At 62.8% G+C, this 12,746-nt stretch overlaps 2 protein-coding genes across 11 annotated transcripts in view; both read right to left on the bottom strand.

Moving 5' to 3' along the window:
- Positions 1-3,277: 3,277 nt before the first annotated feature.
- On the bottom strand, positions 3,278-7,373 carry OTX1 (orthodenticle homeobox 1). Its single transcript, XM_075497474.1, has 4 exons — positions 7,303-7,373; positions 5,635-6,118; positions 4,883-5,034; positions 3,278-4,185 (listed from the first exon to the last, which is right to left on the bottom strand). Exons 2-4 carry the CDS (start codon positions 5,729-5,731, stop codon positions 3,427-3,429), a joined length of 1,008 nt encoding a protein of 335 aa, XP_075353589.1. The 5' UTR covers positions 5,732-6,118; positions 7,303-7,373; the 3' UTR covers positions 3,278-3,426.
- Positions 7,374-10,021: 2,648 nt separating this feature from the next.
- Positions 10,022-12,746, bottom strand: part of EHBP1 (EH domain binding protein 1) — a 227,739-nt gene continuing 225,014 nt past the window's right edge. For all 10 annotated transcript variants that reach the window (XM_075496799.1, XM_075496800.1, XM_075496801.1 and 7 more), the window contains 2 exons: positions 11,170-11,284; positions 10,022-11,014 (listed from right to left, as the gene is read on the bottom strand). In XM_075496799.1, the coding sequence (XP_075352914.1) occupies positions 10,924-11,014; positions 11,170-11,284 (206 nt within the window). In that variant the 3' untranslated portion in view covers positions 10,022-10,923. The remainder of the gene's footprint in view (positions 11,015-11,169; positions 11,285-12,746) is intronic.

The following is a 12,746-nucleotide window of genomic DNA, read 5'->3' as shown; positions in this document are numbered from 1 at the left end:
GGCCTGACCACACTTGGCTCACCAGTGGGCAATGTGCTGGTTAGTCACCTTGCCGTTTTTCCAGGGGTTTTCTACCCAATATGAGGAAAAAAAATACACAATTTTAGTTGTTTTACCCACTCAAGTCGTGCTCGTCGACCTTTGAAGAAACTCCAGGGCTGGGAGAAATGCAACAAAAAAAAATTTAAAAATGAAGGCAGGTGTCGAGGGCAAAGCCATTATTTGCTGTGATCAGGAAAAGGTCTCCTCTGCGCCCCTGCTGCCAGCCAGGCTCAGCGACCAGCCCCGCTGCCATGCTCCAGGTCTGCATGAGCAGGACTGGAAAATGCCCACAGCCCAAATCGTGGTGTGGGGGATGCTGGAGAAGCCACCAGGCTGCAGCACCGGGTGCTGCAGGGTGCTGGGTGCCCAAATCAGAGGGGGGATTCCCCTGGGGGCCATGGGACCCCTCAGAGACCCAAACTCCGAAGCAGATCCTGGACCCAGCTACACCATGGGACAGTGGATGAAGAGGTTTAGGACCATGTCACCGAAACCAAGGGAGCAAAATTCAGGCTCCCCTCCCATGTACGTCTCTCAGCAGCGCTGATTTCCTGAGTTATAATGGAACACAATTTTTATAGCATGATAGATTCATTTAGGTTGGAAAAGACCTTTAAGATCATCAAGTCCCACCATAAACTTAATGCTGCCAAGTCCCATTAAACCATGTCCCTAAGTGCCACATCTTTTGAGGAAGACGAAGTGTGTGTAAACTTTGTTTAAAGAAGAAGTGTGTGTGTTGGGGGGGTGTTATACACCTGCTGGCTCTTGTCTCTCAGGTGCTCACTAAATTTGGGAGGGCAACTTCAGTTCACTTTGTGTCCAGCACAGATTTATTTCTTTTACAGCTCTGGGAGGGCTGTAATAACCTCTTCCCTGTAAAAGAAATGCTTGGGGACACATAGGCTGATGGGCACTCATACCCAGCACGCGTGGTCCTCCCTCAGACTGCCTGTACAGCCGCTCTTTGGGGTGATGAGTGCCTCGCTAGTGCTTGCAGAAGAGAATAATTATTTTATATGTATAGACATATAAAAATACTTAAATATATGTATATATATATATATAGCTATGCACTGAAGGACCCAACAAGAAAACAGCCATTTAAAGAAAAATCCCCTAAAATCGACTCAGCGGCCCCAGTCCCCTCCCATCTCTCCCTGCTGCGCCCCGTGGGTGCTGGAGGCCATTGGCCATCCCCCGCCTCGGGGCTGTGTCGTGGCCCTGACCCTGGAAGGATGCATGGGGCTTGTACTGGTGGCACCTGGGGCCGACCCCGCTGGTTTTTCCCACTGCAGCCCATTTCCCAGCAGCCGCAGCAGCACATTGCCAGCCCCGTTCGCACCCCACCGGGATGCTGGGAGGGTTACAGGGTGGTGCAAACCCTCCCCAAAGTGGCCACCCAGAGCACACCAGGGCCTTGGCACCCCTTGCTGCCCTAAGGGGTACCTGGGGACACCAGGGATGGGGGCACACAGCACAGCCCCAGAGCTCCCGGCTGCAGTGGGCACTGCTGCAACACCACAGGGAGGAGGATGGGAATTTTGGGATGCCCCCCGCAGCGCATCAGTGGCCCAAGCAGGGTAGCAGTGGCCACAGTGGTCCCCTCGGCCCCAGTCCCATGGAAGTGGGAACAGCCCCAGCACCAGCAGGCAGCCTCCAACAACTGCAGGGAAGGTCTGGGAAAAAAAAAGGGGGGGAGATTGTCATGGTAAATAATTCATTCCCCCCTTCCCCAGCTAGATCGCAGCTGGCAGCGGCTAAGGAGGGGAATGCCGGGAGCCAGTGCTGGAAGCACGGGTGCTGAGCATCCCTCCCTGCACCTGCACAGGGGCCAGGTGTCTGTCTGCTTAGCTCTACATCCGAGTGGGCCTCGCACCCCACCACCACCCATGCCTGCCTGTGGGTCCCAACTCTGGTGGGCTGCCCCACCACGTGGGTTTTTGCTGTTTCAGCCCACGTGTGCCCATCCCGCGGGTCCCGCTGGCACCGCTGTGCAGCAATAAATCAGTAACCAATTAACAGTGTCAAGCAGCATAAAAGCAGAGTCAGTGGGGGGGTCCCCACTCTAGAGCACTTGCAAACTCATCACACCCCCACCCCAATCCTGCTGGGACCCCCCTGGAAGCATTTCCCAGCACCTCAACCCCACAGGGAAGTTTCCTGGGGAAGAGGAGGCAGAGGGGAGGAAGGAGGACAGGACACCACCGCGTTGATTAGTTTGGATTTTATTGGGGTGGGGGGAAAGGAAAGGGGGGGGGTTGCCTTACAGTTGAAGGGGTAAGTGTGGGGTTACTGCATCAAAAATCACATGTACACAGTCCCTCTCCCCTTACGGGGCAAAGCTGCTGGAAAGCACCGGCCTGGGGCAGGTAAGGCAGCCAGGCGGCAGGGCTGCAGCCCAGACCCATGAAGACACACCAACTGACAGAAGGGGCTAAAAACCCAAAATAACCAAACCAAAAAACACACCCCCAAAAAGTCATGCCCCCCCCAAACCCAAAACAGAGCTGCAACCTCCTGCAACCCTCCCCCCCAAGAAATACACCCAAACTTTTATTTTTTTACTGCTTTTTTTTCTTTCCTTTTTATTATTTTTTAAATTTTTTTCCAAAAGTTTTGGGTTTTTTTGGTCTGCAGGTTGCAGATCAGCTGGGCAGCCCTTCCCTCCCCCTTTGCCTCCCCTCTGGGCACCCCCCTGAGCTGCTGACCCCTTCTCCCCCAGCCCCAGGACGGCACGGCCAAGCTCATGCAGAGCCCTCAAGGATGGACGGAGGATGCCAGACAGAGAAAGATTCATTTTCAGGGAAGAAAATTAAAATTAAAAAAAAGATTTTTTTTTTTTTTAAAGTTCTGTTCCACGTTAGACTCTAGATAAATGCCAACCCAACAGCATCAACTAAAAATAATCATGGTCACTGGAACGGACCTAGTATTTACATCTATCCCACCGCTCCCAGCAGCAAGAGGCTGTACAGGACCGGCAAGCTGGGGGCTCCCCCACCGGTGGGGGGGTGAGGGTCCCCGCATGAAGTTGGGGGGGCACCGGCAGGGCAGGAGCCAGCCTGCGCCTCTGCCCAGGGGCAGGCAGCAGGGGAGACGCTAGGCTTTTAATTTTTTTTTTTTTTTTTAAAACTCCTCTTCTGTTGCATTTAAAAAAATAATAATTATAATAAACCCGCTGGAGGGGCGCAGGAAGCAAATAAATATCAGTCAGTAGAGACAGGGGTGGCAGGACCCCCCCCGTGGCATCGCCACTGCTAACGAAGAGGGGGAAAGAGGAGGAAGAGGAGGAAGAGCCGGAGCCAGAGTCCTGCCTGGGAGGCAGCGGGGAGACCCCGGGCGCGGGGACATGGTGGCTGAGGGGGGACGGTGGTGAGCCGCTCACAAGACCTGGAAGCGCCAGGACGCCTGGTCCTTGTAGTCGAGGCAGTCGGGGGAGTTGAAGTTGAGCTTCCAGGAGGCGGCGGCAGCAGCGGCGGGCTCCTTGTAGTCCAGGCAGTCGGAGGAGTTGAAGGGCAGCCCGGTGCCGCCGTAACCCTGGTGGTGGTGGTGATGGTGGTGATGGTGGTGGTGGCCCGAGCTCTGGCTCAGCGGGTGGTGGTGGTGATGGCCAGGCACCGAGGAGGGCCCCATGGGGCTGAGCTGGTGGGGATGGTGGTGGGAGTGCATGGGTGCCAGGTAGGAGCTGCAATCCACGCCCCCGAAATAGGATGAGGAGGGCGGCGCGGGGTAACCCTGCCCGTACCCCCCGCCTTGGCCATAGGAGACAGGGTAGCTGGCAGAGGTGGCAGCGGTGGCAGGGCCAGCTCGTTGCATGCAGGATGCGGCGGCTGGCGGCAGGGGCTCGGGCACCGTCACCCCCACCGGCGCAGCACCAGGAGAGATGGAAGCTGGGCTCCAGATGGATGACGCCGGGGTGCTGAGAGATGCTGGGGCGCCTGCCGGAGCTGATGAGGCTGAACTGGAGGAGGAAGAAGAGGCCGAGCTGGAGGCTGCTGCCGGCGGCGTGAACTGCCCGCTGCTCTCCGAACCCGAGCTCTCGCGAGCTGGCGAAGATTTCTTCTTGGCTGGACGGCTCTTGGCCCCGCCACCGCTCTGCTGCTGCTGCCGGCACTTGGCACGGCGGTTCTTGAACCAGACCTGGGGTGAGAAAATGGGGTGCAGGGGGCATGAGCATCAGGGCGAGGAAGGGGCAGTAGGGAGAGCGGGGGGCCCCCCACTCTCCCCGCTGCCCCTTCCTCGCCCCAGGAGTACCCAACCAACCTCACCCCAGCACCAGTTCCACCAGCACCCACGCCCAGCCATTAGCACCGCACGCCCCCGCACCCTGAAAAAAACCTGCCCCGCCTGGCACCCTGGCCACTCTGCATCCCAGCCCAAGCAAGGATGCCCAGGGCCAGCAGCTGGGGTGTCCCAGCTTGTGCATGTCCCCGGCGCAGTGACAACGTATGGTTTTGGGGATGGATCCTGCGTGGGGTGCCGCCTGTGTATCCCACCCCACTGGGCATCATCATCTGGGGAGCAGTGCTGGAGGGAGCGCCCCTGGGAAGCACCCGGGTAGTGGGGCTGCTATGCCCTGGGGCAGGTGGGGGGGACAGAAAAATATTAATAAAAAGAAAATTAATAAAAGAGGATAAAAAAGAAAAGTCCCACTTTGCCTGGATGCCACCGCAGTGGAACAGCCAAGATTCTGGGACCTCACGTGTGTCCCAGCCCCAAGCAAACAGGGACAAGTGCGGACAGAGAGCTGGGTCCGAGCGGGAGCCAGCCGAGCCGGGGTGCCCCCACATCCCCCCCACCCGTGACAGCGCGGGATCTCCCCACACAGGTCTGGTACCTGGACTCGGGATTCGGGCAGGTTGATCTTCAGGGCGACCTCCTCCCGCATGAAGATGTCGGGGTAGCGGGTCTTGGCGAAGAGTGCCTCCAGCACGTCCAGCTGCGAGCGGGTGAAGGTGGTGCGCTCCCGCCGCTGCTTCCGTGGGGTGGCTGGGGGCGAGCACCACCACGCCGGTCACGCCGGGTCCCCCCGCACCTCCCGTGTTCCCCCCCCCCCGTCCCGGCGGGACCCCGGCACGCCGGAGGCAGGGGCCTGCGAGCATCACCGCCTCCGGGCGCAGAGAGCGTCGGTGCCCCCGCACGCCCCGGCCCCACGGCAGCCGGGCGCTGCCCACCCGGGCCGGGGCCCGTCCCGCTGCGGGTAGGGCGAGCGGCACGGGGCTGGGGAAGGGTCGGGCCCGGCGCCGGCGGCAGCAACGGAGAGATTTCGTTGTGTCGAAATAAATCGACTTTTTTTTTTTTTTGCTTTTAAAGCCTTTTCGTCCTTAAAAATCCGCGCGGGAACGAAGAAGCCCCGGGGACGGGGGGAAATTCAGCCGGAACCAGCGCCGTCCGCCCCTCAAACCGCTCCCCCCAGCCGGGGGTGCGGGCAAATGGAGGCACCCACCCCACATCCCACCCCAAACCGTCCGGCCCCACGGGCTCCTCCAAACCCGCCCGGGACGGAGCTTTTCCCCCTCCGCTTGTCCCGCCGGGGCGCGGGTGGGTGATGGCGGGGATGGGGAGGGGGCCGCGGCGCGGGGCACTCACCCGGGTACCCCACGGAGGGATGCAGCAGGTCCATGGCGGGGCCCGTCAGCCCCAGCCCGTTCATGCCGTAAGGGGGCTGTTTAAGGTAAGACATCATGCTAAAAGCCGGGCAGGTTTCCTCCAAAGTCCCGCAGAAAAAAAAAAAAATTTTAAAAAAAAAAAAATTAAATGTCTGGGGTGGGGAGGGGGTAAAAGGAGGAAAAGAAAAAAAAAGCCTCAACAAAAAGAACCCTCGAAAAAACCCAAGCAAGAGGCAAAAAATTAAAAGCCAACAACAATTAAAAAACGGAGCACAAAATCGGCCTAAAAAGAGTTTTTTTCGTTCCGTCCCGCCGTCACTGCCGCGAGGTCCTCAAGCGATCGCAGGCAAAGGGAGGGGGGAGGAAAAAAGGGAAAAAAAAAGAAAAAAAAAATTAAAACAACAACGAGGATCGGGAAACAAAAAGGCAGATTTCTTCCCCGCGCAGATGCGAGGCCGGAGCGCCTGGGGAGAGAGCGGAGAGAGGCGGGTTAGGGGTCCGGCCGCCCCGAGTCCGGCCGAGGGGCGCCCCGGGGGCTGCGCGGAGCCCGGCGCGGCGGCACCGGGCAGGCGGCCTTTGGTCGTAAATTTTATTTATTATTATTATTATTATTATTATTACTATTATTATTATTATTATTATTATTTTCTTTTAAACGAAGGCGAGTTGCGCGCAAGTGCCGGGAGGCAACAGTGGCCGGCGATGGGGAGAGATAAAGCAATTATTTAAAAAGATAATTGGATTAGGAATCAAAAGGAGGTACCAGAGGAGGGAAGTATAATTAATTTAAAAGCGAGCAGACGGGGACGTTTTAATTAGAAATGGATAAGAGTTAAAAAGGGAAAAAGGAAGAGGGAGAGCGCAGGCACCCGGGCGGGCGGCAGGCGCCGGCAGCCCGGGCCGGGATGGCGGCGGGGCCCGTCCTGGGGCTGGGGGGGCTCCGGCAGAGCCGGGGGGGACACGGGACCCGGCGGCCGCCGGCTCGGGAGGCAGCGGCCGGGCTCGGTGGCCAAAGGCAGCAGATAAACGCGGAGGGGAGGAAGGGGCGGAGAGACCCCGGGCGCGGCCCCCGCTGCCGAGGCCGGGACCCCCCCGGCGGCACGGCGGCCGCCCGGCCCGCGGAGGTGGTAAGTTCTGGGGTGGGGGCGAGGGGCTCCCCCTCCCCGGCGGGCCGGGGCCAGGCGCAGGTCGGGCGGCAGCGCCGTGACCCGGCGTTGCATAACTTTGCCGGGGAGCGCGGCGGAGCGGGACCGTCCCGGGCGGCCAGAGGGGGAAAGCGGGAAATAGAAGGAGAAGAGAAGAGGGAAAGAGGAAAATCCCGGGGCAGCCCCGACCCGGCCGTGCCCACGCCCGCACACACACCCCGCGTGCGGTGCCGGTACCGCGGGCCCGCTCCGTCCCGCCGCCGCCCGCCCCGTCGGGGAGCGCGATGCCCGCCGCCCCCGCCCGCCTCACCTGCGCGGCCACCTGCGGAGCGACCGCCGCGGCGGGGGCTGCGCACAGGGCAGGGCGGAGCGGGCGGGGGGCGCGGAGGGGGCGGGCGGGGGGTCGGGCAGGTGAGAGGCGGGCAGGGGAGGGGGCCGGGGGGGGGGGGCGATGCCCGAAGCCGAGCCGCGCACCCCCAACTTGTCGGGGCGCCCCGCATTACCTTGCCGGCGGCCCGCGCTGTCGGGGCGATGGAGCCGCGGCCCTGATGAGGATTGATCACCTACCCCCGGCCCTAGCCTTGTATGTGCGCGCAAAGCGTCTGCGTAACCAGCCCGGCGCCAATCCCCGGCCGCTCCCCGCCTGACTGACAGCCGCCCGGGCAATGGCAGCGCAGGGCGCCGGCTCCCTCCGCGCCCCCCCCCCGCCCCGCGCCGCTCCGCGCCGCTCCGCGCTCCCCCGCGCACCCTCCGCCGGCGTGCCCGGCCCGGCCCCGGCGGCGCGGAGAGCTGGCCGGCGGAGGAACGGGGGGTGGAGTAAGGGGGGGGGTGTGGTGTGTGGGCGCGCAGGACCCCGCGCAACCTGCGCGGAGGGGGGTGGGAATCGTTAGAGAAGTTGTGCCGGGGGAGCCGCTCCGCGCCCGCGCTGCTCTGCCCTCTCCCCCAGGCGGCCCCCTGCGCCGCTCCGCGCCCCCGCCCGTCCGACGGGACCGCGGAAAAGTTTCGGCCGGCGCCTGCGCCGGCGCGGAGGGCGCTCCCGGAGGGCGAGGCGGTGTGGAGAGTGGGGGGGAGCCGGGGAGAGCGGGGTCCCGGCCCCCCTGGTGGCTGGAGCCTCGCCCAAACTTTGTGCTTTGAAATAATAATAAAGAAGCAGCGGCCGCACCTTTCCCCGCGCGTCCCGAGTTCGGGGGCTGCTCCGCGCCGCGGGGGGCGAGCGGGCGGGGGCGGCCCGGGGGCGGCGGGGAGAGGGGCGGGGGGGGAACGGGACGCGCCGCTCCGCGCAGCCCGACTCGTTGCCCGCAGCGGCGGCGAAAGCGGAGCGGCGCGGGGCCGGCGCGGAGCGGCGGCGGGGGGGCGCGGGGGGGCGCGGAGCGGGGCGCTGCAGCCGCGCGGGCGGCGGAGCCGTCCCGGACCTCTAACGAGGGCTCCGGTGCGCGGCTTTTGTTGGTCTCCCCAAATCAACTCCCTCTAATTGCAGTTGGAGCTGAAAGCGAGCTAATGTTCAAAGACGCTGCCCGCCGGCCTCGACCGAAGCGCGGTTTTTCTTCCCCCCCCCCCCTTTTTTTTTTTTTTTTTTTTTTCTTCTTTTCCCCTCTTTTTCCCGGGCGAGGAGGGAACCGTCTAATCCGGGCGGGAGGGAGACGATGGGCCGAGGGGGAGAGAAAAGGAGGTTTACATGCTCCTCCGCTCGCCCACCAAAGTCAGCGACACGGGCACTTCTTCCCGCAACAAAGGCGCCGTGGCCCATTCACAAAAAGCAAAGGGAGGAGGAAGGAGGGTTGGGGGGGGCAGTTCCCCCCCCCCTCCAGCCCCCCCCGTTTTGCCCCGGTCCCGCCGGGGCAGCTCCCGGCCCGGGCTGCACTCCCCCCGCCGCCTTCCCGTCACCTCACCCCGCCGGGGCAGACCCGCTCCTGCCGGGCACCAGCCGCCCCCCGGGGCTGCGACCCTGCGCACACACCGGGGGGTACCTGCGCCCCCCAAAACCCCGCAGCCACCGCGGTTGCCCAATCCCCAATTGCGGGCGCCTCCCCGCAGGCTCGGCCGGGGGCTGCGGACAGGGCGGGCGCGGGACTCGCCGCCCCGCGAGGTGACGGCCCCGGCCCCCCGACCCCCCTTCCCTCCGCCGGACGGAGCCCAGGTAAGGTCGGCGGCCGGGCGGGGGGCTGGCCTGCGGGTCCCCCCGGCCCCGGCGGCGGGGAGGGGCAGGGGCAGGGGCAGGGAGGGCAGCTCGGGCCGGCCCCGGGGCGGGGGGGCTCTTGCGGCCGGTTCCCGGGCCGCGGACTGGGGGTGGGAGGGGGACTCACACAATTATTGTCCCCGCAACCCCGGGACCGAGTTACTTTTTTCGCGTAGAAGACAGACAAGCACCGGCCCCCCGGGAGGGGATGCCTACCCGCACCCGCGGCCCCCCTCGCCCCCCGGGGGCAGCCCCAGGCTTCGGGGCTCAACAGCCGCCGGCGCCCGGCCGGGCAGGCAGCTCCCGCGGGCTTTGCCGCCCTCTCCCCTCCTGAGCCTCCGCTGCCCTCCGCGGCCGCGGAGCCCTTGGAGCGTGTGTCTCTTCCCCCGCCCCAGCCCCTGTATTTTTGGGGAGAGGGCAGAGGGGCACGGCGGAGCCGGCTGCCCGCCGCCCCTGCCCTCCCGGCGGCCGGGCGCTCCGCGCATCCTTCCCAACTTCTCACGGGGCCAAACGCACCGGCGGGCACCGGGGCAGCCCCCGGCCCCCCGGCCCGGGGCCGGCGCAGCCCGCGGGCACCGGCTGCCGGTCGCATAAGGCCGGGCGCTTCCCTCCTCCGCGGGGCTTTTTTTTTTTTTTTTGGTGGGAGCGGGTCGCAGTCGCACCCGGAGCCGCCGGCGATGGGGGATCCCTCCCGGGACGGCAGCCGCGTCCCCGCGGGGTTTCGGCTCGCTCCGGCCCCGCCGCCCGCTCAGCTTCCCGCGGGTGCGTTCCTTGCGCGGCCGCCGCCGCAGCGGAGCCTTGGCCGCGCATCCCCCGCGCCGGCCGGCGGGCGGCATCGGCCCCGCCGGGAAAAGTTTTACCTCCCGCTCCCCGACTTGCGTTTTATTAAAAACAAACGAAAAACTTTTCCCTCCGGTGGATTTCGTTGCGTTGGTGAAGCCGGGGCGGCCTTCCCGGCCCCCGGACCCCCTCCCCGGCCGGCGGAGGAAGGGAGGGAGGGAGGGAGGGGGAAGTTTCCCAGGTAAAGAGGAAAACGGCAGTTACGGTAAGAAAGATCCGGCTTTTATTGAAAATTGTATATATGACTCGGTATTGTAATAAATAAACGAGACGAGCTCCACGAAGGGACGATGCGAGTGCGGGACACGCGTGGGGGCATACGGACAGGGCGGGGTGGCGGGGCACGGAGGGGGACGCGGCCCGGGCGCAATAAATAACGCGGAGCGGCGGCGCGGCCCGGGCCGCGGGGGGACGCGGGTGGGAAGCGCCGCGCTGCCCCGGGGCGGGCCGGGCTCTGCCCCGCTCGCAGCCGCTTTCCCGGGCTTTGCGCCCCGAGAACCCCCCGAGTGAAGCAGAGCAGCTCAGCTCTGCTCCCGGGGAAAGGTAAAACCGCTGAAATAAAACACTGGTAAATACAGCACATTTTTAATAATAACTGGGGTGGATCTGACCTAACTATAAAATGTAGGTAGCTTATTAAGTATTACATATGGCAGGACTAGATGAAACCATTCCCCACGATTTTTTTTTTCCTATATCCCCCTCTCTAATCCTATTACGACAAAAACGTATTTATTTCAAAACTCAGCCCTCCTCCAGCTCCAGAAACCAGGACAGACTTTATTTCTTCTGCTCCTTCCGCCCCTCGCCAGCATCGCCCGCACGCCCGGGCTCTCGGCGATTTCATTTCCAACCCTTTCGGCAGGAGAGCTGAGCCCACAAGGTACAACGCGAGTTCGCTTGGATGGAAACCGAAAAACAACGGAGCGGGGCCCGGCACAGCCTAGGTCTGGCCTAAAATGGAAAAAAGTTTAAAATTTTTTTTTTCAAAACATCTTTTTTTCTTTTTGTTTTTTTCTTTCTTTCTTTCTTTCCAGTCTCACGTCGGCATTTTGAAAACGTAAGGAAGAGCCGCGCTGCGATTCCGCCACCGTCGCGGGAAGGCCGCTCACTGGAGGACGCATTTCTCTTCCTTCTTGGCCATCTTGCCTTTGTTTTGCTCGAGGGTCCTCTCCAAATGCTCGTCCTCCTCCTCGGCCCTGCGAAAAGAGGCGGCGGGAGGCGCGGTGAGGGGCTGCGCGGGATGCGCGCCCGCCCCGCTCGCCCCCCGGCCCCCGGCGCCCGCGGACTTGGCGCAAACTTTCCGCGGGGGCCGTGGCGGCTCGGCGGGGACCCCCCCCTCCGCCCCACTCACTGCTTCTCCTGGGCGTCCAGGTCCCTGACCAGCGCGTCCCGTTTGTTAACGAGAAGAACGAGTTCGTCCAGCAAAAGCTGCTCTCGCCTCTTCTGCGCTTCGGTCTTCTGCCAGTCTGCCAGAGAAAACCAAAACAAGAACAGCGCTCAGGCGCCGCGGCCGCCACCGCCGGGCCGCAGACAGCCGCGCCGGCAACCGCGGCCGCTGCGGCGGGGAGCCCGGCCCGGCACAGCCCTGCCCGGCCCGGCCCGGCTCGCTGCGTCCCGGCCCGCGGAGCGCAGCTGCTCGCCCCGGCGGGAGCCACCGCGGGGATAGGCGCAGCCCGCCGGCCTGTTCTCTTTCTGCCCACCTGGCTTAGGGCAGCTCAGCAGCGACTTTGGGGTCGTTTCGGGTTTGGTTTTTTTTGTGTGTTTTTTTTTTTTCCCCATGAGTGTGCTTCCTGGACGGGCACGGACATTTACCAAGTTTTCTCCTCAGAGGAGGAAAGCCCATTTCCCTGCAACCCGGCTCCTCTTTGCTAATTCCTCGCTGGCTCGTAGCAGCGGGAGGAATCTCACACTGGGCACCATATGCTTCGCAGTAACTTTAAAAGCAGGTATCAGTTAATTAGCATTTCCCGCTTTGAGGTAAAAATACACTTGCTACATAATATCGTGGGGCCCCTTCAACCCCGGCGCCGGCAAGCAGCGGAGGACGGGGCCGCTTCACTTTTCCGAACGGGGTTTTCCTCGCCGCTCCCCGGCCTGGCGGAGCCCCCGGCCCGGCCCGGCCCGGCGCAGCCCCGGGGCCGCCCGCAGGCTCCGGCTCTCCAGCCAGACCGTCAGGGCTTGTCGCTGTCAGTCAAGGCCCGGCCTTCCCCGCCTCCCTCATTAAGAAGGTAAACAATGAAAAGCAGGAGCAGTAGATGATGAGGGAGATAGCAGGACAAATGAGGAGCGGGAGGGAAAGAGAACGCCGGCTCCAAAAAAACCCACCACCGGCAGAAGCCGTCGCCACCGGCCCGGCGGTGTCCTACTCCTCCTCCTTCCCGAAGGCGAAGGGGAGAGAGGATGCAGTCCTTTTAGGCTTGCTCCCCGCGCTCTCCATTGCCCTGGGCGATCATGTTAAAACTCACATGGCTGGTGCTTATTCAGATAACCCGAACAATGCTCACCACCGGTTACCATGTGAATCTTCACAAACCCCGCAAGAATGCGGTGGTTCAAATCCCCCTGACCCCCCTCCAAAGCCAAATTTATTCAAGACAGCAAACTGCTCAGAAGCTTTATGAAAGCAAGTGGTGCTAGAGGGAATTCAGCCTTGTATTTACAAATTAAAAATTAGATGCATCATCATGCAATAAAGGTGGGAAGAGCAGCAGAAAGGCAGGAATGTGTAACCACTTCTATCGTGCCCTCGCCTTCTGCCTGGGCCCATGGGCCCACGAGTGAGTTACGGGTCCACATGCACGCAGGAAAAGCCCACGCCGACACGTGCGTGCAGCCACACTTGGGAGAGGCAAATACGCACGGCGGAGTCTTGCAAGCGGGGAGGGATTCGGTGCAGCGGCACCAGAACCCTTCCCAGAGCATCGGCCT

This window comes from Mycteria americana, chromosome 3 (genome assembly GCF_035582795.1).
Source record: "Mycteria americana isolate JAX WOST 10 ecotype Jacksonville Zoo and Gardens chromosome 3, USCA_MyAme_1.0, whole genome shotgun sequence".
Classification (NCBI taxonomy): Eukaryota; Metazoa; Chordata; class Aves; order Ciconiiformes; family Ciconiidae; genus Mycteria; species Mycteria americana.
The sequence above is the reverse complement of the archived record's forward strand: the minus strand, read 5'-3'. Positions and strand labels throughout refer to the sequence as shown.